The sequence below is a fragment of the Brienomyrus brachyistius genome, chromosome 4 (genome assembly GCF_023856365.1).
Source record: "Brienomyrus brachyistius isolate T26 chromosome 4, BBRACH_0.4, whole genome shotgun sequence".
Lineage (NCBI taxonomy): Eukaryota > Metazoa > Chordata > Actinopteri > Osteoglossiformes > Mormyridae > Brienomyrus > Brienomyrus brachyistius.
In genome coordinates, this window is record NC_064536.1 from 26,611,544 (window position 1) to 26,639,447 (window position 27,904).

The window sequence follows — 27,904 nt, forward strand, 5'->3', positions numbered from 1 at the left end:
CCACCACATTTGTAAGAACTTGTAGCACACTATTAATAAAAAACAGCCTTCCCCTCAGCATATTAACAAATGCCCGGGCTCCACCTAGTGGCGGAAACTCAGTAATGCCTCCACCAATTGCATGGAACGCAGCCAGAGCCGCTGCACGTACATATACACATACACATACACAGACACACACACACACACACACACACACACACACACACACACACACACACACACACACACACACGGGTTTGTGATTGTATCTTTGTAAGGACTCTCCATTTATTTCAATGGGGAAATCTCTCATCCCAACATGACGACCTTAACACCCTACCCAGCCCTAACGATACCCATAAGTAACCAAACAGAATACGAGACTTTGCAACTCATTTTAACATTTATACGGCTAATAACAAAATACCCCGTTTCCATGGCCCTGCGGTTTAGTCCTCACGGATCACTTTCCAAAGATAATTTCTTTCAAGACATGCTTAAGGCGCCTGAGTCCGGGGCTTGAGCCAAACCGTGTCGGTCTGGAACATCCAAGAGATGCTCCGTCCTCCCAGCCAGACAGCGGAGGTAAGAGACTAACTATGATTTTTTTTCGTACGGGGAGCAGCCGGCCAGTTCTGGGGCAAAAACATTCAGATCATCTCTCTGATATAAACACCCCCCCCCAAGTAGGGTCCCCCAGATCAGTGAAAGTGCAGCACACTGTGTTTTTAATCCTCTAAATGAATTCGTCACTCATCACGCGGACCAGCTCAGAGCGCAAATCCAAAATGCGTGCACGGTCCGGAGCAGGCACCTGGGCACGCGCACACATTCATAGCGACGCACACATCCATAAGCACGAGGATTAGCGCGCGGACATTCGAGTGCAGGCTCGTACCCGAGGAAACGCTCACAAGACCACACGGACTCGAGACGACCTTGACTCCCACAGACGTTTAAACTGACTGCCAAAGTTACGAAGGAAATAAGCGATATACCTGTTTAGATAGATGCAGGAAAACCTGCATCTTCCCACAAACCTACAAACTGAGCAGTTCCACTGAGGTGGGGTATTCAACCTTAAAACCAAAAGCCTCTTAATAAATAGGTGCCTTTCTTTGATCCTGACAGAAAGTTGTGGCAATTGTCCACATTACAGGGAAGTCAGTTTAAACCTGCTTTTCACAGAAATCCAGAAAGATCCTTTTGCTGTACAGGATATGCAGTCTGCCAATAATCGCCCTCACAGAAGGGCACCCACGCACATACTCCTTGATATTCCTGTCTTTATGGGGACTCTCCACTAACTCTGATCATAACTGATAAGAAATAGTAAATTTGCCCTTTTTTGGGCGTGCGTGTGCGTATGAGAGTTTACCACATCCCCCACAGGAGATACAAAGGGTGAAAGGGTGCATCTCTTGCCTGCACCTCATTGGTCAGATGTTTCTCCTCAAATTGTAAAGCTTCTCTTTGGAACTAAAGATACTTACCCACACAAAAGCGTCAAAAAGACATTCCCTGACCGATGCCCTGTCTAGCTAATGGTTAACTTCGCTGGGCGTAGCCATCTCCATGACGACGCCAGCACAGTCAATACCCCTCATTCCCCCCACTTACGGACCACAACCCAGAGAAACCAAAAAAAGTAGCATTAGTAGTAGTAGCAGTACAGTAGCAGTAGTACAGTAGCAGTAGTTCTGGAACATTCAAGAAAAAGTCCAGCACTATGCTCCTTAATGCGAATAAACAAGGCAAACCATCCCTAGATTATGCTGTTCACCTGACCACCTTTATTATTCAATTTGATTGAGAAGGGCCTTTATACACACCAGGAGGAGCATTTTCAGGATGGATGGATGGATGGATGGACCTCATACTGCAGGGTGTTTTATCCGGAGCAGTTCATGTTCGTTAACTTAGTCAAAGATAAGAGTGAGCTGTCTTCTGGGACCTGAGCGCAGCATTGTCCTCTGAAGGGAGGAAAACTCTGTACACGCCACTGTAAGATCACAAGGATGAGCTGATGTAGGAGGTGTGCGTGTGTGTGAGTGTGTGTGGGGGGGGGGGGGGGGGGGAGTGTGCGGCAAGAAAAACCAGACGGCTAGTGTCAGGTGATCCGCAGACTCCTGTACCGGGGCGGGGGTCAGAGGTCACGGAGACAGTCGGAGAGCTGGGAATACTTCAAAGCACAAGGTGCCCCCCGGAGAGGAGCAGCATCCAAAGGAAAGCCTCACCAAGCGGAGCCCATGTACGTGCCACTCTACTCCCCTGCCCATTTCTGCTTTTGAAGATACTTTACTCTAAATCAATACCAGCACCATGAACATTCCGCACAAAGCATTATGGGAAGGAACATGTTACGACGTCGAGGTTCCGGGGGGGGGGCGAAAGGTACCACCGTGCCCCATCTGAGATCGTGTAGCTAGCTGTAACTTATATGTTCCCTTTAAATCAGACCATAAGACAAGCACAAATACTTTGAAATACTTAAATATTTTATTTGATAATCCCTGTACATACATATCACAGAATAAATATTACTGTGTTTAAATTTTTGCTACAAGATACACAAACACTCCAGGAGTACCGGCACGTCCTCACAGAGCTCTAGGTTCCTGAAGCATCTGTAAACACAAAGGGGAACTTTAGGTAAAGTGACATAGTAAAAAACGCTGCCCCCGGGGGTACTTGGGCGCCACTGCGCGCCTTCCCCTCAGAGAGATAAACATCCCAGGCCTTGTAACACTATTGCTTTGTTGTTTCTAAAATTAGCTCCGCATTCTGCAGCCTTTCCCTTCGGAATGGCAGGATTAAAAAAAAAAAAAGACACCGAAAGCCACAACTGGATCCAGATGAACACAAGAGTGTCACGTCTTAGTCGGATTTCATTTCATTATACAATGAGTCTAAAAGCAGCCACTGGAGCCCTCGGTAAACAAGGCGAGACCCCAGAAGGCTTTTGAGGTGTAAATGCTGAAGAAACTTGAGGTACAACGAGTGCTGAGGAAAGGGAGAATGTGTATCTGGGCTGAGACTTACCCCTGGTGCTCTAGGTGGGGTTAGAGGAACAGCCAGTCGGGATGGGCGTGGCTTGTTGCTGACCATTGGACTGCGATGGACAGATGAACACAAGTCAGTGATACAGAAGCAGCACAGGTGATATGACAGGTGCCATAAGGTGACTGATGTACTACAGTATAGCATGACCATGGTGGACAGAGAGAGTGACATCCTTGCCCCCTTGTGGTGATTTTGCCAACTGCAAGCCCAACACAGATGCTGGGGAAAAATCCTACGTAGACTCTGCTAGCATTACATATACTGTTGTAATATCACTTTTAGTGGTTTGATTTAATAACTGTTATAATCAGTATAGCCGTGAATGTTAACACTGACTACTGGTCAAGCAAGGTAGTAGCCCCCCTGTTACTCCTCACGCCCTTTGCTGCCTGGCTAAATCCTACAAGGACTGCCCCATGATGTCATAACAGCTGGTGACCTCAGACACATGCCCTGTGATGTCATAACAGCTGGTGAAGATCTTACATTCTGGGATAATGGTGGGGAGGAGCTGCTGGACTTTATGACAAACTAATTTGGACAATAATAACAATCAAAAAAATTTCTGAGCATGCCCAGTGAAGGACATATCTTACAAAACTCAATGTTCAGTAAATGTTTTAGTAACACTAAAACACTGCTAATGCAGCCCCGAGTCAGGTGCAGTAGATGACGATGAGGCTGGAGATTTGCTGCTGATATTTCATTAAGGAGACAGGAAGGAGCCGAGTCTCTCACCTGAGAGCTGAATGTCTGCAACTGCCTGAAGAGTTCAGCCACCCTCCTCTCCAGCTTGATGTTCCTCTCCTTTAACCTCTCCCTGTCCCTTCTCTCCAGGTCGAAGTCAGCCTTGTATGTGTTTGCCTGCAGGGGGTGGGGGAGGGAGACATTATTTTTGCAGAGTAAAACAGAACTGCTGGGACCAAATGAAATGGAGAATATGTGAAAGAAAAGATTAATCCGAGTCTCTCCCTGCCTGAGTACACTGTAGGGAACTGTGGGACTATGCAGCACCTGTGTACATTTCACTACATGTTGTACTTGTATAACTATGTACATCACAAATAAAGGAATCTTGACTCCCTAACTGTGCTTGCTATCAACCGACTCTGCCTGACTGTTGAGGTACTCTTTCCATTTCCATAATTCCTGTTTGCTGACCCTTTCCCTAATGGTGTTTCCTCTTAACTGACTCTCTCCCTGATCAGGTTTCATGTTGAGGGACTCTCCCTGATGGTGCTTCCTGATGAACGACTCTCCCTGATGCCGTTTCCTCTTGACCGACTCTCTCCCTGGCGGCGTTTCCTCTTGACCGACTCTCTCCCTGGCGGCGTTTCCTCTTGACCGACTCTCTCCCTGGCGGCGTTTCCTCTTGACCGACTCTCTCCCTGGCGGCGTTTCCTCTTGACCGACTCTCTCCCTGGCGGCGTTTCCTCTTGACCGACTCTCTCCCTGGCGGCGTTTCCTCTTGACCGACTCTCTCCCTGGCGGCGTTTCCTCTTGACCGACTCTCTCCCTGGCGGCGTTTCCTCTTGAACGACTCTCTCCCTGGCGGCGTTTCCTCTTGACCGACTCTCTCCCTAACAGTGCTTCCTGATGACCGACTCTCTCCCTGACGGTGCTTCCTGATGACCGACTCTCTCCCTGACGGTGCTTCCTGATGACCGACTCTCTCCCTGACGGTGCTTCCTGATGACCGACTCTCTCCCTGACGGTGCTTCCTGATGACCGACTCTCACCCTGACGGTGCTTCCTGATGACCGACTCTCTCCCTGACGGTGCTTCCTGATGACAGATTCTCTGATTGACTGAGATTCCCTTCTCGTCATTAATGCAGAGTTTTGCCAAGTGTTTACAGGTGAGCAATGTCACACTCTGGAGGTGGACATACTCATACCTGCAACCTGAGAACTTCCAGGTCCACCCTGACTTCCTCCTCCCGTACAGCCAACACCTCCTGACTTTCCTTCAGGACCTGCAGGGCAAACAGGGGGGGATTATGGGAAACTGTGGGACTATGCAGCACCTCTCCCCACTCTAGAGAAAACATGGTGCTGATTCAGTTGAATCAGCAGTGGAGGTGACCAGTTCACAGAGGCACAGATTACAGATCATGGGGACACACAGATATACATTTACTTATTTACACAGAGGCACACACACAAATTCCCTCTACCATGTATCCTGGCACACCCTGGGAAGGGAGACCCTTTACTGGGTGGTCGCTGGGCTGTCACACATTGCCAGTTCCCCTTCGCCAGGAACACCACCTCCTCACTGCACCCTGAATCCAAACCAAGACACACAAACCCTCTCCAAGCCTACATCTAAAGGAGAGGTCCAATTTCTTTCTCCTCCCAGACACGCGTGTTTGTCCAAATCTGCACTTCTAATAAATGTCACGGGCCAAATCTACCCAAATCCATAACAATCCCATACTGCCTAGCATTTCATCTTGTATTGGGTTGTCAGTAGTTAGTAATCACAAGGGAGCCTTCTATTAAATACTGTTTCAACAGCTAATGTGTTTTACAACAGAAAAGCAGGACAAGCTCTCAGCTCTAGAGAAGCTGAAGTCTTCCAGGACTTTGCGGAGTCCTGCTTCAAGTGTTGCGTGTGACACAAAGCCAGCTACGGAAAGCAGTATATTAACACCCGCTCACAGCCAGAAAAAAACCGTACTGGGTCAACAACGGGACTCGTGTCTACCGCCAAGGAAAAAACTGGAGCGAAGGTCCATTTCAATGTGGAAACAGTGCGATTTACACTGTGCTGTCAAAAGAAGTGAAACTCCTTTTTCACACGTCGTGTCCTGTGATATCGGATCATTTCCCGCTCCGTATTCCACCCAGAATCCCCAGGGCTCTGTGGTGCCGGAGCCGGCAAACGCCCACCAGGGCCAGAGAAGCGGACTCGGGTTTCTACAGGACCGGACCGGCTCTCATCCAGATCCAACACCACCGCTTTGCCAGGGAAGTCAGGCCTCAGTTGGGTTCCCCCATCCATAAATCTTCGCTTCAAGTGGAGCCGCACGGGACATCGCAATGAAGCGGTGCACCATCACGCAAGCAACTTCATAACCACAGACTCACACACCGAGACACATGTGATAAGCGGGGCCCTTAACCCCCATCGGCTCCAGACACTGACTGATCCTGATCAATTCTATGTTGCTTTGGTTGAAAGCATCTGCTAAATAAATGAATGCAAATGTAAATGATAACACATGTGAACAAGTACTGCAGTGTTTAAAGCAGCAGGAACAGCGTGATCATGTCAGCATCACACACAAGCACGAGTGCAAATATACACAAAAGCAGGCACATTTACAGGCTGACCTGTGCGCACAACATACACACACTCCCACAATCTCAAACACCAATCAGAATCCTATCTCCACATCAGGGGGAATTTGTGCTTTACGCCTCTGGTGTATATTTGACATAATACAATGCTATGCTATGGAATCACTTTATAAGGGTATTTGCTTTGTAGATTCCGTGAAAGCAGTCAATAAAAATAATCTCTGTACACACTTCCGATGTGATTTAAAACAATATAAAAAAAGCTTCCCACACAAGCATTACACAGCTCAGTATACAGGAATAACTATGCAAGAAAGACAAACAAGCTTAAGCGCAATACATAAATCCTAAGGAAAGTGGTATTTTTAAAATAAAAAGTATAATTTTAAATAACTATGATCATTTATAGGGCAAGTTTTCAATTCTGGGTACTGAATTCAATTTCACTCTCATTAAATATATATCAGCGAGTACCACCCTGTGGTTAAGATTGGTAATGCACATATCAGCGACCAAGGTACCAGCCGCAACTTAACCCGGGAAAATTGTACTGGGTCCCGTGTGGAGGAGAGTGGTAATACAATGGAATGTATCAGCAAGCCCACGGCAAGCAGTGTATTGAGATAAAATTGGTAATTAAAATCATCCATCCATCCATCCATTTTCCAAACCGCTTATCCTATTGGGTCGCGGGGGGTCCGGAGCCTATCCCGGAATCAATGGGCACGAGGCAGGGAACAACCCAGGATGGGGGGCCAGCCCATCGCAGGGCACACTCACACACCATTCACTCACACATGCACACCTACGGGCAATTCAGCAACTCCAATTAGCCTCAGCATGTTTTTGGACTGTGGGGGGAAACCGGAGTACCCGGAGGAAACCCCACGACGACACGGGGAGAACATGCAAACTCCGCACACATGTGACCCAGGCGGAGACTCGAACCCGGGTCCCAGAGGTGTGAGGCGACAGTGCTAACCACTGCACCACCATGCCGCCCCCGTAATTAAAATCATGTAAATTAGTAAATCAAATAATTCTGCTGCTTTCGTATTAAAGATTTTCACACAGGCACTCGGTTAATGCTGTGCTTGAGCAAGTATAAAATTACCCGATTCAATCGCTGGATTTCACTGGTCTGTTGCTGCCCCCTTGTGGTCAACTTCGCGATCTGCGCTGTAAGACACTGCACATGCTTCTCCGCTTCCCGTAATTCTGCGCTCTGGTCGAAGTTTCGGTTCTACAATCATACAAAAAATAAAAAATAAAAAAAATTAAAAAAAGAAAGCGACCAATCGGATTTTTAAACAGCGCCCGATTGTTTCTGGTAAGTCTTGTCCTGGAAATACAGATATTGAAATTCAACTGTCGTCATAAAAATAAGCCAATGATGTCATTTTAATGACATTAGATACACGAATACAAGCTGCCTATATAAATGCTTAATGTTCTGAAAATATGAGATATATTTAACATTGTTAGCATGAACCCTCACTGGCACATGTACATTTTTCTCCACTTTCAAACACTGATGTTCATTAGATAAAGACTTTTAAATAAATATATGCCACTTGGATTGACTGGCTCGAGTTATTTTTAATACCTGGCTTACAACATATCAAGGCTGACAACCCTTTAAATTTACATGTGCAAATATCCCGTGGGATGTTCAGTAGCCTATGGGTCTGGACTTTTTACGAGGACCGATAACCAGACGGTGTGTGAATTTTCACCTGTGGCTTGTCCAGGGGGGGGGTTCCCGCTCTCCCCTCCCTGTGCTCGTGTTCCCAGGCTGCCAGTCTGCCCCACAGCTTGTCTATCTGAATAAGGAAACACATCGTGGTCAGTCTCATCTCACGAGGTGGCGGAAAACTGCTCCGGAGTTTCCAGTCTTTGGGTGATATCTATGAACTAAATCACCTGGTAATATTCAGAGCCTCTGATTAATGCATTACCATGACGATCCCTCACACAGCACGGCCGCCCCTTACACAGTCACACAGTCTCTCTCCTCCACTGCCCACCCCCCCCCCCCCGTTACATGTGAGGCAGTGCCATTAAATGCCGTACTTTTAACATAGAGAGTAAGTACCAAAAAAACCTTTTGCTTATAATGTCGTTTCAAGTATTGGCAGTATTCGTCCCACTTCTTGTTGATGTCCAGAAGCTTTGAAAAAGACAAGCAAAGAACAAGAGCAGTTAAACCCAAAGACATTAGGATTAGATAAGATTAACTTTATTGATCCCAGGGGGAAATTCCTCAGATGAGTAAAACCTCATTGCAGGACATGTTGTGTAAACAGTCTGATGCTGTAGGAGCTTATCGCAATATGCATTATAGCACCTAACTCTATTCAAACAAACAACGACAAAGGAAAAAAACAAAGGAAGTAGTTCATTTTGGCTGCATTTACTTATGTAGTTGACCGCATTTTGACCCACTTGGGGTGGGTAAACTTACCTCTTGTCTTTGCTTTTCCAAAATGACAATCCGTGGAAGTAGATCATCAGGCCTTGGGGTCACACTTCCTTTGATGTCCTACAAATTTTAAGTTAGTCAGCATTAACAGATACCTGGTCAGATATATCCCAGAGTGTATCTGTAATGCTGTGTGACATTCACTTTAACCTAGAACCCTATATATGGAGTTATGTACATATAAATTCACTGTCCTAGTCACAGGCCAACATATGGTGTAATTTACCAGCAGTTAACAATTAGATTTTTCTAAGGCACTTAAATTATTTACGGACTAATATGAACACTTTTTTAACTGTTAAACTAATTATCAAATTGTTGCAGAGGAGCAAACCAACCCTTTATATCTATAGACTTACAATTTCCAGTGGTCCCTGGAACATTTCCAGTAGACTTTCATCACGCGATTTAATCCTTTTAGAACCCCACGTTAAATGTTGCCAGACCCCCTACAATCGGCCCACTCGGAAAATGCCCGGTATGACGGACCAGAAGGGCAGCCTGCTAAATCCTACAACCCCGTTAATAAAAACGCTAATTTACGGGGGGCTTGTCTGTGCCTTTGCACGGTATTAGCTCTGATTGCTGGATCGGAGTGGGTGTACGTGAGCTCTTACCACGCCGTTGATTCCGGGGGATTTAGCTGACATCCTGCCTGCTGCCCTCCCAGGCTCCTTCATTTCTTCCATCGCAGTCCCGGTCTTATGTAGGCAAGAGACAGAGTGTATAATACGACACGCGACTCCACTCTCCCGGTACTTATAGCCGAGAGGTAGCATGATGTGGGTTTGCCCCGTATGTCGAAATGCGATCAGTACACTCTGTCCGCTGGAAATCACGTATTACAGAAACTTTGCGTTACGGAAGTTCTGCTCGGCAATGGGCTGCATAAAAATTCACACGACTTTAACAAGAGAGTGTCGCTCACAGGCAATTTCGGATACTTCCTGCCAGTATATGACACTTTGTACAGGAAGGTTATGGAAAGCGATTACCGTCCTTTGAAAAAAAAAGTCCATACTCTTTTTTGCCAGACTTCCTTCAAGTTGTGATAATACATAAAAATTCCCAGGCATTGCAATAAATTGGCACCATAATAGTGCGGAGAAATAAAATAGCTGACCTAGCATTGTAATTATATTTGCATTTTTAAATGCTATTTATCACCGTAAGCTACTGTCTATTTTACTGAACAACGTCAGGTGTTCGTTTTATATAATAGACTACCGAATAAACCTTAAATGCCCGTATTTGCAAGCATCTAATTAAATTTTTTAAATTTTTAAATGATACGAAAATACAATTCAGACAGCTGAGCACCTACAACTGGCGTTCAGCCGATATTTATAACAATGTATTCGCTACCCAGGCGACGGGATTTAATGAGTTACAACAGGGATCCACTGACTCAATACGCAAAAATGCCGCGTATAGATTATCTCGAGGTGCACAGCGTGAAGTGAGGCCGAGGTTGCGTCGCTGACCCAGTTTGCGCCGCATGTCTGTGTAAACGATGACGAAGTCGCGAATGCGGTTTCCGTTTAGGGTTCGCTGGGAACTGCGCTCCTGGGAAGAGCGAGAGCGCTTCTTACGCAATGCAATAAAATCCCAAATCGCTACTCTGCTTACAGGCCACTTAACATCCCACGGGATATCAAGTACTCCCGTTAATGCGCTTCTAGTTACTGGAAGTTACTCTCACCTCTGGGGGTCTGTGATCTTGGCGGGACGACTGCGTATCTGTACGCCCGATTCTCTCCAACAGCTTCCAGTCCAATTCTACCGCGTAACATCTAAGAAAAGTATCGAAAGAGGTCAGCAAATGCCAAATACTGGTACATGCGGCTTGGAAAACTGATGAAAGTAAATAGTTTGCTGCACTAGTAATTTTATTATTAAAATAACAACACTGGCCACTATTATTATTATTATTATTATTATTATTATTATTATTATTATTAGGCGAATGCTGTCATCAAAGTTTCCTCAAAAATAACTATTTCTGTAACAAAGGTAGCATGTATTGGGAAAGTACATCAGTTTAACCCATCATCAATGTACTCCGTAGACAATCCAAATGGATCAGACCGAGGAAGAACCCACCGTGAAGGAAGACTCACCTCCCAGAGTCTTTCTCTCTCAGCATCTCCTCCGCATCCTTCCAGTCAATATCCCCGTGCTGAAAGTAGGAACGCCGGAATGTTAGCACTGGGCCAAGGGCCTCTTCATCATGCCAGTGCTGCTCTAAAGCTGACATTATCGCGGACTATTATAGCCGGACGTCTGATCTGGGTAAATGCTCGTACGAGGACCCCGTGAAAGACCACGGTGACTGGAAGTGAGATCGCTGAGAGACGCAGGCGGCGCACACGTCAGCAGAGGATGAGGACCGATAAGGCAGATGCTCAGAGTTTGACTCAGAGCTCAGATGTGGGTTCTGGGCGACTTGTGCTGCTCCTGCCTGACCCAGTGCCCTTCCCCAAGGCACGGTGGCCATCGAAGGCCTATAGTGACCGTCACACTACGCATGTGTGACGATGAGCGCTAGCAGACAGCCCCAAAGAGGCGTCGCCAACCTTCAGGGGCACCCTTGGCGTCCACCGCCGAAAGCACAAACGGAAACCATGACTCATGGTTTCTTTTGCTCTCTCTTCTTATTTTCCACCACAAAAAGAGGTCCCCCTTTAGGTGGGAGGTAAACAGCACACCCACTCAAGTCTCCCCTAAGAAATACCCCAGGTCTCTCCAGCGAACAAGAAATGGCTCATTTCTTTGCACATGGGCTTCATTTACGAAACATGGCCCATTGTATTTATCGCCCTTTATGGGAAACACCCACCCAGCCAAATTCGCACAGACAGGCACCTGTAAATACATGCCATTGTAGCATGTGTTGGCTTACATAGCTCCTGTTGCTCAACATGTAGAGTGTTGTGCTAGTAATGTGGGCTCAAATCCCAGAGTACACACAAATTGCAACCCTTCCCTTCCTCTTGTTTTCTCCAAAGCAACTTACAAAAAAACAAGAGGCCAGATTAATGTTACAGTCAATTATAGATTAGTTTAAACAGAAATGTAGGTTTCTCCAGTGTCGTCTTACAAGCAAAAAAATATATATGTATTCTAATTTCTAATAATAGTATTTATTGTTTTTGTTCATATTTCATCAACTTTATTATTGTGCACCTCTCAAGAGTAGGCTAATTAGTTAATCTTCTTGTACTCTTACTGGTTTGTTTCCTTGATTTAAAGTCTAATCCAGCGGTTTCACATTAATTTATCTGACACAGGGATGATTATAGGAGACTGACCAATCAGCACACAGCAAGAACTCAGTGATACAGCGAAATCCATGTCCTTTTCATTGAAATAGTAGTTTACGAACCATGTCCTAACTCATAGTATCTCCCCTGGCATGGATTAGTGCTCACTCTATTCGTAAGATTTTTTTTTACTGAGAAACTGTTCTTATCATGTCAAGTGGTTTGAATGAAAGTAAAGCTGATAAAGCTGTTTCTGAATGCTTATAAACATAAAACGATACACACTTACCATCCCGTGCTCAAGAGAGTCCATCGTGTTCCTCAAAATAAAATAAAATGTTGGTCCTGTACTCCAGTAAAGGTGATTGTCCGTGTGCTATCTCTGTGCATGTGCCGCGTATTTAAATGAGCCACGCTAAAAGGGAAACCCCAGTCTGCCGCCGGGGAAGACCCGCCCACGCAATCGTTCAACTGAAAATACGACAAAAAAGGAGGAGGAGGAGGAGGATACCCTTTCAGGCTCGTGCGCTGGTGGAGCGGATGCGCATGCGTGGGCAGGCCCAGGGACGAGCGGTTTACGGCACGGGAGTTTTCTCACCTCAGGCTCCGTGTGCCAGTAATACCGTGTCTTTACTGTAACGACAGGGTCGTGCCGCTTAAAAGTCAACGGTTTCCGAAACTAAACTGTACGCCATTATAACTTATTTAGTATAAATTTCGGTGTGTGTCACCGTTGTGTAAGTCCGCGATAGACCATTCAATACCATAGTATTCCCTAACACCGAAGGAGGGGATTACTCGTGCTGACTTAATGTCATTACTCTCACCAAAGCTTTAAATATCATACGTCTGTATGTAGCCTATATAAAACGTTAATAATTGTCCTTCGTATCCTGAGTAATATCAGCATTTATTTTCTTTCTCGGGTCCTTGCGTGAAGCTGAGTCATTGCTGATACCTGAGTCACGAAATTGAAATGGAGGGGGAAGTTTCTGGAAGCGAGCCCCGCCGGTACAGTCATTCGGCGCTAAATGCGAGCCTCGCCCCACAACCGCCGCGTGGACCTTCTAGTGCTGCTCACACCGTAGGAGCTTCGGTCAGGTTTTGCGCCATGAAGATCATCAAGGAGGTGGGGTTGGGGGAAAAGTGACCTTTCTGTTCTTAAGCATGATGGGGGTGGGGTAATCATAATGGCAAAAGTGTGTGTCGAATGGGGGGAGATTATGATTTAATGTCAAATGACATTATAAAGACGAAGCTAGGTCGGCACTGTTATAAAAACCTACACATTGGCAAAAACTGTTACGTAACAATAATTATATAATCATATACTAGGAAGTGGGGGTGCCTTTTTACGCATCTTTAAAATGCAACGATGAAGAATAGCCTACAAATACTGTAATTCAAACACATAAAACTTTATTAACAAAAGCCAGAATTATATCTGTTTTAATTCAAACGGATCAAGTAAACAGAAAAGTGGACTTGAGACACACGCGCGCGCGCACACACCTCTTCAGAGCAAGGAGGAATCTCCATGTTCCCATAACTAGGAGATGCGAACCGCAGTCAGCTACTTTCCTTACCGTCGATGTCGAAATCTCTTTCGTTCTCTCCGTCGGCTTTTCTTTCGCTTTTGTTTCTCGCCGTTTCACATGGTAAAGCTCAGGGTGTTGATTACCTCCCCCAATATTCCCAGCAGATAAGGAGACCTCACGCTCCACCGATCACCCACAGCTTCCTCTGCTGTCCAAAATCCCACAACGACCGCGGTCATAAGATACACGCAAATCCATAAAGTTGCACCTCAGACAACATACATAAATAACATAAATAACCTAACCTGGACTGTTTTGGTAAATATTCAGTCATGTTGTAGAACTCTTGGCACTGTAAATGTTATCAAAAAAAAAAAAACAATTTGTGTAATTTGTTTGGGAGGGAGTACAGCATGTGTGTGGCAGCAATGCTTGGATTAAGTACTGCCTTCTGGAAGTCCATCCATCCATCAATCTATACATCTTCAGACCACTAGTCTAGGTGAGGGTCATGGACCTGTGGGAATCTGTTTACAGTAATGTCCCTGCATTTTGCATAAGCAAAATTTTTTCAGCATCCATGTGATTTGATTACTTATACACCAGGTTGCAGGATCCCCCCCCCGTTATGCAGACCTTCCTGTTTTGAACACCCCATCCCATACCTTATTGTTAATGGTTTTCGTAGAATTTGTTTGAAGGGTCACATCCTCTTCCTTTGTTTTAGTTCCTGTCATCCAAAGGATGACTCAGACCACATTGAGCCCGTGAGCTGCCACAGGATGGCCTATTTACCATGGTAATGTGACTAGGAGAAGCTGGGGTTAGGCCCTCGCTCAAGAGCCGATCTGTAATTGGCTGACGACCACAGGACTCCAGCCACCACCTTCCAGACACAGGCACAGATTGCAAACACGCAGAGGATGTGACATAATACGGTCAGATAACCTTTATTAATCCCACAGATGGGAAATTTGCATTGTAACAGCAGCAGAAAGAACAGTACAAGAGTAATAATAAAATTACATTATATATATATATATATATATATATATATATATACATATGTGTGTGTGTGTAACTATATATTTACAAAGTGGTAGATCCTTGTAGCAGAAAACTAAATTATTAAAGCAAATTGCAGCAGGAATGACAATATTAGAACATTTCGCAGCCTCCTATATGGAAAATCATTGCACTTTATCAGTCCTTGGTGTGTGTGTGCATGCATATGGTCAACTGCATGATATTGTTTATTGAACAATATCCAACAGCTGCTGGATGGAAAGACCTGCATTACCTCTCCTCCTATCCCCTTGATTGGATGAAGGCTCCTGTTTGCCATTCCTGACTGGTTTAATTCACCACTATTCACCACCCGGCCTGACTGGGGCTGAGATCCAATAGCATAACTTTTCACAAACTCCCTTATAGAATCTATATACTTACATTTATTTACGTTTGTTCCCTCCACTGACTTCCTGTAGCTTCACGCTTCAGATTCAAAACACCAATGCTTGTCTACAAAGTCAAAAATGGACCAGCACCCTCCTACCTAAAAGAATTTCTCACCCCGCACCGCACTACCGTCTCTCAAGGTGCAAAGGAGACATGCATCTAGACTCTTCTCTGTTTTGGCACCTATATGAGGGAATGAACTTCCCCTATAGATCTCCAAACAGCTGAGTCATTGGGTGCCTTCAACCTACAACTAAGAACGTACCTCTTTCAGAAGTACTTGGATTAGCACTTCCAGGATTATACGCTTATTTAAAGAAAAAAAAATACCAACAGAGTTTTTAGAATCATAGTATTCTTAGCCGAGTTCTACTGAACCAGTATCAGAATGTATTCACCGATGAGGCTTCTAAGCACTTATGTAAGTTGCCCTGTCTAAGGGTGTCTGCCAAACGCTGTATATGTACTTCCCTTCACAGATTCGTTGTTTTCATTCTTCAGTGGGTGGGGGCACAAGACAGTTCCTTGGTCACTCTTCATTCAGAGCGTTGGAAATTGGAAGCATAGAATTATCCAAAATGTATATCAAGACATTTTGGACAATTTTATGCTCCCAATATGTGGGAAGAGTTTGGGGAAAGCCCTTTTCTGTTCCAGCATGAACGTGCCCCAGTACCCAAAGCAAGGTCCATAAAGACACGGTTGGTCAGTTTGGTGTGGATAACATGTATAGATGATATGATGATAAAAATACGGAAATTTGATATAAACAAATTTACACACATGGTCTGAATCTTGGCAGTTATTCCACTAAGCTAAATGTGCCATACATGTCACTATTCCATCTACAGGATGGCAGACATACAGAGTGGCAGACGTACATGCATGCATTGTAAACTGTATATAAGATGAAAGCATCTCTAAGTCGGTACTGTTAGAGAGTGCCATTAATTTAGCTGTTGACATGGAATTAGAGATCTAGAGTGTGTGGTTTGAGGTGTCAGTGATAACATAAGTTAGTTAATGAAAGCGAAATACAGGCACTACTTTTGGACCCATTTCCTCTATAATCTGATTGGCTATATCTCTGAACCAATCATTTTTCTTTCTGCCTTCAGACCTTTTTGTGTGAGTAAAACTCCCATGAGAGTCTGTGTTGCCCTTATGTACAGGGAGGGGTGAGAAGGCTGGCACGGTAGGCCAGGTAGCAAGAAGATGTTTGTTTACATTTTACCTGATTGTTCTAGGCAATGTTCTAGATTGCCTGGGGGGTTTCTTGTTCGTCAGTGGCAGGAAGTGCTTTTAAATATAAAGTGATCCCCCGCTATATCACGGTTCAACTATCGAGCCCTCACTTCATCACGGATTACTCCCCGACGTGTCCCAGTTCCCTGCGTATCCCTTGCTTGTGGTCCGATTGTTTTCGTTTTGTTTTAAGCCCTACGATGGCTCCCAGTCGTCCTGCATCTTCTAAGCCTTCTGGTAGTAGTGAGCCTAAGCACCAGAGGAAGACCTTGACCATTCAGGAGAAGGTAAAACTCCTGGATATGCTTCGGGAAGGAAAGCGTCACGCGGACGTCGCTCGCCATTACGGCTTGAATGAATCGATGGTACGATACATCAAGAAGGATGAAAAGAATATAAGAGCCACCGCATCACTTTCCTTTAGTCAAACAGGAAAGAGGGTGACAACTCCTCAGAATAAAGCCATCGTTAAAATGGAATCACATCCATCCATCCATCCATCCATCCATTTTCCAAACCGCTTATCCTATTGGGTCGCGGGGGGTCCGGAGCCTATCCCGCGATAAAATGGGCTCGAGGCAGGGAACAACCCAGGATGGGGGGCCAGCCCATCGCAGGGCACACTCACACACCATTCACTCACACATGCACAATTTAGCAACTCCAATCAGCCTCAGCATGTTTTTAGACTGTGGGGGGGAAACCGGAGTACCCAGAGGAAACCCCACGACGACATGGGGAGAACATGCAAACTCCGCACACATGTGACCCAGGCAGAGACTTGAACCTGGGTCCCAGAGGTGTGAGGCGACAGTGCTAACCACTGCACCACCATGCCACCCCCAGAATCACATACGTATACATATTATTATTATGTTACTCATATCCTTAGCTCGACATCCACATAGCATATGTGTTGTTTTAATAAGTTTACATGTGTTTAAACCGTGTGGGAGGGGTATTTTAAGGGTTAAACTATAAAAAAATGTTTATATATATATTGTCTTTCTATATCGCGGATTTTCACCTATCGCTGATGGGTCTGGAACGCATCTTCCGCGATAGGCAGGGGGAAACTATATTCATTTGTTTGTGTTTGTCTGAGTTGGCCTTATGTCTGTGCCACTCTAATATCGGGAATGACGGTCAGGGTGGTGTGCCTTATTAGACTCCATTATCCTGTGTAGTGGTTTTTCATTTGGAATGCACGTACTGTACCTTTGTATCTTTTAGGAGAACTAAATCAAACGAACTGTGATCCCCAAAAAAGTCATTCCGCCCGTCACTATAGTATTATCAATCTCACGCTCTCCGTGCAGGTCTGGATCACCCCCAGCCGTTATGTAAAGTTTAATACATGAAAGGCGGAAGTTAGACACGCTTTACCAGACCTGGTAAGACAGAATGCTACACTTAAATTCAAAGGTAAAATGTGATCCTTAGCAATAAAAATAAATTTAACTGGTAGGTGGCACTTTAACAAGAGCGAATTCTAAATATAGACGAATTCATGCGGAAACACGAGATACGCTTGAAAATGAAACTGAAAGGAGTTAAATAAAAACCAGCAGCGTGTTTTTGTAGCTCGTGTAGCACACGATTATATAAATATCATAACGGTACCAGCTCCATAAATTGCGGAATCCTGAATTTAAGCAGTATGCACCGAAACGTACAGTATAATAACGACTCAATGCAGATTACTCACGTTTCCGTAGCAGCACGCGTTTAATGGCACGGCCTTACTAAAGGTAATGTAATCATCTTAATGCATCTCGGGCTTAGCTCTGCTTGTCAAACTAACAGTATGGTTGTTAAAGCATCTGAGCTAAACACATCAGTCTGGTCTAGCTCGGATTAACGCCAACATTCCGCACATACTAGGCAAGGTATCAGGGCAAACGCTCGCTATAGGCGGAAATGAACGAGGGCAGCCGAATGACCTGCGGCGGGGCGGCTCGGAGAATTTCTGTGAGGGGCGGGGAGGCAGCTGCTCGACAGTAAAAGCTGGCGGAGGGGGGTTGTGGCGGCCTTGGGAAAACAGATATTTCAGTCAAAACAGCATCATAAATAAATTCATTACTGAGCCGCTTCCCCATATGATATTCCTTCGGTCCTTCATCGACTCGGTTTCCCACAGTCAAACAGTATGACCTCTGTATGAGTAACTTCAGCTTTTATTTATAGTATTGGTGTTAGAGAATCGGATGCTCATTACGGCGAAAGGTACCTGAAAAATGCTACTGTGTTACAGGCACGTGAAATAGACACATCACCGTACCAGGGTAGTCCTGTCATGTGATAAATATAAATGAATGTGATAAATATATCTGTAACATTTTGGAAATTCACTCGCAAAAAAAGCCACTGCATAACACTGAGAATTCAGGCTGGTCCGCATTATGTTTCAGTGAATCACTGACGTGGGAAAGACTATGGGAGCTAAACAATGATGGAATTCAGTCAGGGTGTTTCATATCCATAAATGCTTAACAACAGAAGGTGTGTTAGCATTCAGCAGATTAAACGTCGCTATGACGGACAGAAATAGAAAGAAACTTTTATATTTAGAGAGGAGCAATTATATATAGAGCAAACGCAAGTAATATTCTTTTCTGGTTTATAAATAGAGTTAACTGCGTTGCTCAGAAAATTTTATCTGCATTCCGTACTCCGTGATCATCGTGTGTCCTGGGACAAAAACCTTCTGAAACTGCTGTGGTGTCAGATACCACCGTCTTAACAGACCTTCTGGACAAGTTTGAATTAGGTAACGGGAGAGTTTTCGCGCATGCCATGACACCCAATTCAATTACATGTCTTTCTTTTTTCTTCACATGGGCTACAGAAGCAGGGACGGATTATGGGTTGTGTGGGCCCCTGGGCAAAACGTTCGCGAGGGCCCACCACCAGCACCACCACCACAATTCAAGGGCCCTTGGCAGCCAAACGCCCTCCCTATAGGGTCAGGGGCCCTTGTAGGCAGAGGATCAAAGAATGTAGGCCCTCTAAAATAGACAAACGAAAATACATTGTTGATAAGTGTTGCAAATTGTTTTGGGCTAGGGGCCCCACGGGCCCCCTGTACCCCAAGGGCCCCTGGGCAGCGGCCCCGCTGGCCCGGTCCATAATCCGTCCCTGTACAGAAAGCACCCCTCCTCCAGGTGCACATGGCAGCTAGGCTGAGAGGAGATCATAGAATCCTGTCAGTCCAGATGAAGGAAGTCCCGGTATGCGAACCATGCTACCTGTCACAAGTATGCTGGTGAGTCACCGTCAGTCGTAATGCAGAGAATGGTAACAAGTGCACTCATTGCTGAGCCTTTCACTGTCAAATTCCATTCAGGTTTGTCATTCGCCATGAAGCTATGACGTAAGTGTGGGAAAGCGACCGACATACCAGGAGTGTTTGAATTTATCCTAAAGAACATAAATCTGTAATATACTTACGGCCCCTTCACATGTTTTCGTCTGGTGAAAATGTGGTTAATCCTATGTCAAATCAGGAGTCAGAAGTTGCTTGAGTAGAATCCAAAAGTTAGTCCTTTATTATATACAACAGCGGTCACATCCAATGTGGGACACTTGCGCAAGTGTGTCCCATGGTGAATTACACTGCTTTTTATACGCTTTTCATATCTCTTCTCAGAGGAGACGTCCCATCCATATTAGTCTTACCATTATTCCGTCATCTATGGGGTCCACTTACTTCCCCACCCCCTTTTGATAAAGTTTGTCAATTATATTTTGCAGAAGCACAGTCATAGAAAAATGCCACCACGATGTTTTGTATACTCATGCCTAAAGACCCAAAAACCAGCCAAGGAGACAGCGATGGAGACCCAGGCGAAATATGCCCGGAGCTATACATGAGAACTCAGCTGTTCCTTCAATAATAATAAACAGTGGCAGTCTTTGGAGGTTTTAGCTAGCCACACGTTGGTTAGATACAGAGCCTCTGGCATAGTGATGAGCAGCAGAGCTAACAAAGGCACATATTCATACAACCATGGCTAACATAAGAAAGTGATACACCCTGTCCCTCTGCCCTGTGACGGCCTGACGGGCTGTCCACGGTGCACCCTGTCCCTCTGCCCTGTGCTGCCTGGGACAGGCTCCAGGTCCCCCTGTAACCCAGACCAGGATAAGCTTTTGCATATTAGCATGTGGGGAAGTGATTGTCAGGGATTTATGCTTAGTTTTGTCTTTCAATATGAATCTTCACTGAAACATGCTTTATGCTCCATGTGGAAACCACGGCCAGGATGTGCTGCCAGGGCAGTGAGAAGCCAGTGGTTTTGTTACTTCCCTCTCGCTTCAGCGTCTACATATTAGCACATGAGGAAGTGAGTGTCAGTTCCCACAGATCTGGGCTCAGTGACACACAGATGTATGGATCCTCTGATCCTCTGATGCTCTTCTCATTGCTGAGCTCACAGGTGAGTGTCACTCATTACAGTGGTACTGAGTAGAGATCTCTCTCCTGCTCCTCCACACACTGTCAGATACAGTTTGGAGGTTATGATATCAATTGTGAAATGATGGTGGTCTTGAGTAAAAACATCTTTGTCATAGGTATTTGAAATACGTTTTACATTCTTACAAATATACCATGAATCAGGTTATTGATACTATAAGAATAATAGTTAAATATACCGTGGAGCCGTGCAGACCAAGGCATCACAGTGCCAAATTAACACAGATTCACAGGAAATTGCTCTTTACTCACAACCCTTAAAATAACCACGCACACGCAACAACACAGCGAGACCATGAATGGCAGGGAAACATGGGGAAGTTATATTAAGGATGGTAAGGCACACACGGCGGTTAATTTCACAATGGCTATGGTACGCGAGGATCAGGCTGAACCCGAGTACAACCACAGTTAAAGGCACACAACTGGATGCTCAGCACAGCAAGTATTTACACTAACAAATACAAACAGGGGCTAAATACGCGTGCTCGCGAGGCATTCTGGGACATGCAGATGCCTCTAGCTCAACTATACTGTGTGATACTGTCATCTCCCACATTTAGTGTTCAAGCAGTAGAAAGACAGATAAAATGCAGATAAACTGTCCTTGTCTTTTGTACCGTTTGCTTTTCTGTGAGTCCTGCGATTGATCTTCCTGGGGTCATTTCAGCAGCACAGGTGGTTATGTGAGCAGACAGCCGGGATGCCGTCAGTCATTTCTGTGTGTACAGTCAGTGGGGTCTAAACACCCAGCTTCATGTGCTACTGCAGCAGGTCTCTGTTTATCAGGGCTCAAGATCTGCCTCAGGGTTTGAGACTAAACCTGTTTGTCTTTCACTCTGCAGCAGTGTTGCAGAGCTAGTTAACTTCTAGCTGGTAGAGACTGGGGGCAGCGTGGGGGCCTCACACCCCCAGGCTTCTGGTTTTGATATCCGGCCCAGCTCTCTATGGGCAGTTTGCATGGTCTCCCTGTATCTATATCAGTTTTCTCTGAAGTCTCTCACTTCCTCCCACAGTTCAGTGATATTCATGAGTCACATGTGAAATACTGGTGCAGAGGGTATAATGTATATAATATACATATATATATATAGACACACACAAGTTGTTCTACCTACCAACTAAGTATCTAAATGGGGACCGTCCATTCATTTCTGTGCGAAATACTCTAATCCCAGTCACAACACCCTTAAGCCCTACCCAGCCCTAACATTATCCATAAGCAACCAACGAAAATACAAGACTTTTGGCACTTTTACTTTTTTGATTGCATTGCATTTCAGGTTTTACCGCACTTTGGGGACATTTTGGTCCCCAAATGTGATCTATGCAAATACACACACACACACACATACACAATCCCTCATTTATCATCTGTTGTCTAATTTGGGTATTTATTGGAATTACAGTTTCCCTGCAGGTGGAACGTTGACCCAGTAGGTGTTGCTGTTGCTTCACACCTCCGTGTTTAGAGGTTTGAATCTGGCTTCTGCTCTGTCTGTGTGGAGTTTGCATGTTCTCCACGCGCTGTGTGGGTTTCCTCCCACAGTCCAAAGACATGCAGTCATAACAAGGTTCATAGCATTAATACGGTGTGTTGCATGGCTGTACATGGTATTTCAGCTCTTGAATCCACAATTTTTTAACCACGTGTTTGCAGAAATCCAACTCACTGGTCATTTCTGCTGCTGATCATCATAACGGCAGCTATAGTTCCCAGGCTGGAGCTGTGCAGGGGGCTGTTATAGATGCCTTGCAATTGACGTGCTGTGCCGGCTCTCTTGTGGCCGAATAGTGTGGCGTGTGTTCAGGGCATCATGTGAACGTTTATAGCTTAAATGGGACAGTGTGATTTATACTTCAACATCATGTTTATGGGGAAGGCTGACTACCATCCAGCCCCACCCCGGAAAATGTTACTAGTCATTGTGCTGATAGGACTCCTTCTTCAGCTTGACGGCATCCCTCACCACCGGTGTCCACCAGCGGGTTGGGGGATTGCCGCCGCGACAGGCACTGACCACCTTACGGCCATAGCTCCAGTCAGCTGCCTCCACAATGTCTCCCGTCTCCCCCGGAATATGGAAGAATTTCTGCTATACGCTTGGGCCTGCCAGGTCTGACCGGCATCCTCCCCCACCAGCGGAGCCAACCCACCACCAGGTGGTGATCAGTTGACAGCTCCGCCCCTCTCCTCACCCGAGTGTCCAATACATGCGGCTGCAAGTCTGACGACACGACTACAAAGTCGATCATCGAACTGCGGCCTAGGGTGTCCTGGTGCCAAGTGCACATATGGACACCCTTATGCTTGAACATGGTGTTCATTATGGACAATCCATGACGAGCACAGAAATCCAATAACAAAACACCACTCAGGTTCAGATCAGGGGGGCCGTTCCTCTCAATCACGCCCCTCCAGGTCTCACTGTCATTGCCCACGTGAGCATTGAAGTCCCCCAGCAGAACAAGAGAGTCCCCAGGAGGAGCGCTCTCCAACACCCCTTCCAAGGACTCCAAAAAGGGTGGGTATTCCGAACTGCTGTTTGGCGCATAAGCGCAAACAACAGTCAGGACCCGTCCCCCCACCAGAAGGGGAAAGGAGGCTACCCTCTCGTCCACTGCAGTAAACCCCAATGTACAGGTGCCCAGCCAGGGGGCAATAAGTATGCCCACCCCCACTCAGCGCCTCTCCCCATGAGCAACTCCAGAGTGGAAAACGGTCCAGAGCCCAAGCCGTGCGTCGAGGTGAGCCCGTCTATACCTAGCCGGAACTTCACAACCTCATGCACCAGCTCAGGCTCCTTCCCCATCAGAGAGGTGACATTCCATGTCCCTAGAGCCAGCTTCTGCAGCCGAGGATTGCGCCAAGGTCCCCGCCTTTGGCCACTGCCCACCCCCAGGCCTGGCTCCAGGGGGGGCCCCCGGTGACCCATATCCGGGCAAGGGAAACCATGGATCCAATATCCTTTTCTTTATTAGGGGTCTTTTGAGCCGCACTTCATCTGGTTACTCAACCAGGACCTGTTTGCCTTGGGTGACCCTACCAGGGGCATAAGGCCCCAGGAAACTTAGCTCCTGGGATCATTGGAACAAGCAAACCCCTCCACCACGATAAGGTGCCAGCTCCAGGAGAGGTATTTCGTTTTTCTTCTTAAATATAATTTACCTGAGATTGCATCCCATCCAGGGTGAGCCCCTGAGCTTCTGGATGCTGTACTGAAAGCTGGGACTGGTGTGTTTTATCTGATCTGCACCATCATCGCCATTCAGCTGCACTGGAGCTCCTGTAGAAAGAGGGGAACCAATCAGAGAGAAGCAGAAGGAGGAGCCAAAACAAACCACGAGTCTTATGAAATATGATCTATTTTTTAAATTAAATATACAAGCCTATTAACCCCGTTTGGCTGATCTGCAGTCTTGGATTGTCGGCAGGTAACTGGAACTACTATCGGCCTTTTCGTCACAGGCTCTTTACTGCCACCTGCTGCTTAATGTTTAATAATGGTTTATTTATTAGTATACACATACACCTCTACTTACGAATTTCCAACTTATGAACTCTCAGAAATATGAAAGAAGAGGACTGAAAGTATTTTTCTGGAGTGGGTGATTATTAAAAATAAAAACTATTTCAAACTAAAAATAAATAGTATGTTGTTTTAGGTCATGTCTCCCTGTCAAAGAGCACCAATCAGTGACCCTCTCAGGGTGTGATGTAACACATTAAACCTGGACCGCCCACTTTTCTCCCAGCAGTAAAATCACACCATTTTGTCTCAGCTGACACTAGCCACACATAGAGCATAAGGGAGAAAAGGGGACATGTCAAATGTAAAACCAGAACGCAGAAATATAGGATGAAGAGGAGTGTCTGAGGAGCCTGATGTGTGTCTCACTGATCTCAGATCTGTGGGGACTGACACTCACTTCCTGATTCTCCATAACTTCACTGTTTCTCTGTCTCTGTCTGTGACTCAGGAGTCCTGGAGTCTAATGAAGAATCTGCTTTCCTCTATCTGATTGGCTGATACGAGTTCTATTCTGTGCCACGTTTTACCACCTGACAGACCACGGCCCACATGACTATTTACAGCAATGGCTGGCTGTGTCATGTGTAGCACTTTAAGGGCTGCCCAGCATTTGCTGAGGAGGCCAGAAACACTGCCATGGGGTGTGTGCCATGGTGGGAGGTGGGGGTACGATGTCTGGGAGCAGGGGAGGAAGAGGCAGGGGAGGAAGAGGAGGAGAAAGAGGAGTGCCCAGCGCAGAAGGAAACTGCCTGTCAAAGAGACAAAGGATAGCACCACTGATAATTAAATGAGCTGTCCTCCATTTCTACTTCCTGGGGGGGTGACCATGCTCCCCCCCCTTACACCCAGATCACTCTGTGCAGTCTAGCTGGACCACCTTTCAGCGTCCAGGCAGCCTATTGGCTGGGGGTGGGACCTGGTCTGGGCTGACTTCCTGTCCCATGAAGCTGGGGGGGGGTTCAGTGCTGGTGGTCCTTAGAGTCCTCTTAGGAACCCCTCTTTGATGGATTTCCTATTACTTTAACTACACACACCCCAATGTTTTCTTCCAGATTAACTTTCCTGGTCTAAACATTGTGTGTAATCTAATACTGTCACACTGCTGTCAGCATGTAATTAATTCCTGCCGATATCACTGACACAAAGTTGGAGGCAGAAATCCATGCCATCAGGGTGTATGAATTTGTACACACAGCAGCTCATGATTATTTAGAGTATTTGACCTGACAGCAGGGATCATCCATCCATCCATCCATCCATCCAAAATCTGCTGAAAGGCCCATCAGTGAAGAAAAGGATGAAGAGGAGCATCAGAGGAGCCTTATGTGTGTCTCACTGACCTCAGATCTGTGGAGACTGATACTTACTTACTGACTCTCCATAACTTTACTGTTTCTCTGTCTTCTCTATGCTCACATACAGCAGTCACAGTAAAGAGGGAAGGGTCACTATATACATCACACAGGAAGTGATGCAACCACTGTGATATTTCATACATAATGGGGGCCCTTGTTTTCAAATATATTCTGTCATAAAAAGTGATAAATAAGTCATAGAAAGTTCATCAGTCATTAAAAAGTCACATATCATGGTTTTAATGTTGACATAGAAGGATGTGCGTGACGATTCAATTCTTCCTCATTTTTTGGAATAAAGAGATTTAAAACAATATAGAGTTTTGGGAACCATGATTGTCCAAAGTCATTTATATGTTAAAGCTCATTTTCAGTAATGTTTTCTATTGCCACTTCTGGTAATACTTCACAGCCATCACTGGCTCCCTATTAAAGAACGTATCCACTTTAAAATACTCCTACTTACATTCAGGGCTATTAAGACGTGTGGTCCGAATAATGGGGGTGACTAACAGTATGAGCTGAAATCAGCAATAAGAGACAGCTGAAAGCAGCTCAGATCAGCCTTACGAAAGTATGTCATACAGAAAGTATACTTAACTAAGAATATTTTAGGAACTACGGCGAAGGATTAGATACAACTTAAGGTAGAACTTTTGAATGTCTTAGTGTCAAGAAGGCTTCAGGAAATACACCCCAGGTCGAGTCTGAACCCCTGAGGCTGATCTCGAGCCCTGATAAACACAGATCTGATCCAGTAGTACATGAAGCTGGGTATTTAGACCCCTCTGCTGAAATGACACCAATAAGATCAATCGCAGGCATCACAGAAAAGCAAGGGATACAACAAACAAGAGTATTTTATCTGCACTAATAGAGTCTTTATACTGCTTGAAGAAGACTGCAGTATCAGACAGTATATTTACATATTATGTATATGTATATAGTGTCAATGACCTGATTCAGGGTACATTTATAAGAATATAAAAAGTATTTAGATGTCTACATCAAGGTTTATTGTTAATTCATTAAAGTTCATGAAATGCTGTTTTGGTATTGAAAATTAGACTTCTGACTTTGAACAAACTCTGATGCAGACCAGCGATCATTTGCGAACCCCTAGTACAAGTGTTTACAGACAGACCTGCAGGAACTCAGTTAGTCAACGATATCCAATCAAACCCAGTAACAATAAGCACAAACTAAAGATGCTACTTCTGATTGGACCAGCATCAAATTCATCCCGCCCTGTCATTTATGTCTTGTACTTATTAGTTTACAGCAGTGTCAGTACATTTTCTCAAACTTTTCAGCCAATTAAATTTTTTTGTGGTTTCTGACTTTCTGACAGAGCGATGGCACAGATGTGAGCAGCATCTCCTCAGATGTTTCTTGCCATTTCATCACTTTATGTTTTGTTAGCATATTTAATTTTATGTTTAAAATTAGCACTGTCGTCTCACACCTCTGGGACCCAGGTTCGAGTCTCCGTCTGGGTTACATGTGTGCGGAGTTTGCATGTTCTCCCCATGTCGTCGTGGGGTTTTCTCCAGGTACTCCAGTTTCCCCCCACAGTCTAAAAACATGCTGAGGCTAATTGGAGTTGCTAAATTGCCTGTAGGAATGCATGTGTGAGTGAATGGTGTGTCCTGCAATGGGCTGACCCTCCATCCTAGGTTGTTCCCTGCCTCATGCCCTCGTGTACCCCCCATGACCCAGTAGGATAAGCGCCTTTTTTTTTAACCGGTATGGTCCAGTAGTCATCCCCAGATTCCACACAAAATCCCAGACACAGAAAACGGTAACAAGTACACTTTACTGTATTCTTTACAAAATATACTGTTCATGAAAAATACCAGGTTTAGGTGAATGCAGGCAGGAATGCGGGTTTGCTACTGAATCTAACCTACTGAACAGCAAACCAGCAACTAGCGCCACCCACCATCACGCAATATTGCACAGCCCTACAAAGTCTAAAGAAGGTTAGACCAGGGATCACCAACCTTTTTGAAACTGAGGGCTACTTCACGGGTACTGAGCCATACGAAGGGCTACCAGTTTGAAACGTCCTCCTAAACTTATCTACACTTCATGTATAATAAACATGTTTTAAATGCTTTTTTAAGATATTGTCATTTTAAAATCTATATGAATGCAAGTGTGATTAAAGAAGAATGGCAACAGGATAAAATTTTAGACGCTG

General features: G+C 45.3%; 1 protein-coding gene and 1 long non-coding RNA gene across 8 annotated transcripts; one reads left to right on the forward strand and one right to left on the reverse strand.

Moving 5' to 3' along the window:
- Positions 1 to 2,459: 2,459 nt before the first annotated feature.
- Positions 2,460 to 18,238, reverse strand: LOC125740097 (TNFAIP3-interacting protein 1-like). 5 transcript variants are annotated; one of them, XM_049010849.1, is made up of 12 exons: positions 18,045 to 18,238; positions 10,953 to 11,011; positions 10,535 to 10,625; positions 9,450 to 9,533; positions 8,815 to 8,892; positions 8,446 to 8,520; positions 8,087 to 8,173; positions 7,465 to 7,593; positions 4,943 to 5,020; positions 3,784 to 3,909; positions 3,025 to 3,094; positions 2,460 to 2,609 (listed from the first exon to the last, which is right to left on the reverse strand). In XM_049010849.1, the coding sequence occupies exons 2-11, from the start codon at positions 10,976 to 10,978 to the stop codon at positions 3,035 to 3,037; spliced, it is 834 nt and encodes a 277-aa protein (XP_048866806.1). In that variant the 5' UTR covers positions 10,979 to 11,011; positions 18,045 to 18,238; the 3' UTR covers positions 2,460 to 2,609; positions 3,025 to 3,034. The 5 variants fall into 5 exon arrangements, with proteins under 5 accessions (XP_048866806.1, XP_048866805.1, XP_048866802.1 ...); XM_049010848.1 differs by lacking the exon at positions 18,045 to 18,238 and adding an exon at positions 13,682 to 14,598; XM_049010845.1 differs by lacking the exon at positions 18,045 to 18,238 and adding an exon at positions 13,054 to 13,659.
- On the forward strand, positions 17,694 to 26,015 carry LOC125740102 (uncharacterized). 3 transcript variants are annotated; one of them, XR_007397445.1, is made up of 3 exons: positions 17,698 to 18,087; positions 19,185 to 19,601; positions 20,090 to 26,015. It is a non-coding gene; the product is annotated as an uncharacterized LOC125740102 (long non-coding RNA). The 3 variants fall into 3 exon arrangements; XR_007397444.1 differs by having other exon boundaries at positions 17,694 to 17,730; positions 19,185 to 26,015; XR_007397443.1 differs by having other exon boundaries at positions 19,185 to 26,015.
- Positions 26,016 to 27,904: the final 1,889 nt, after the last annotated feature.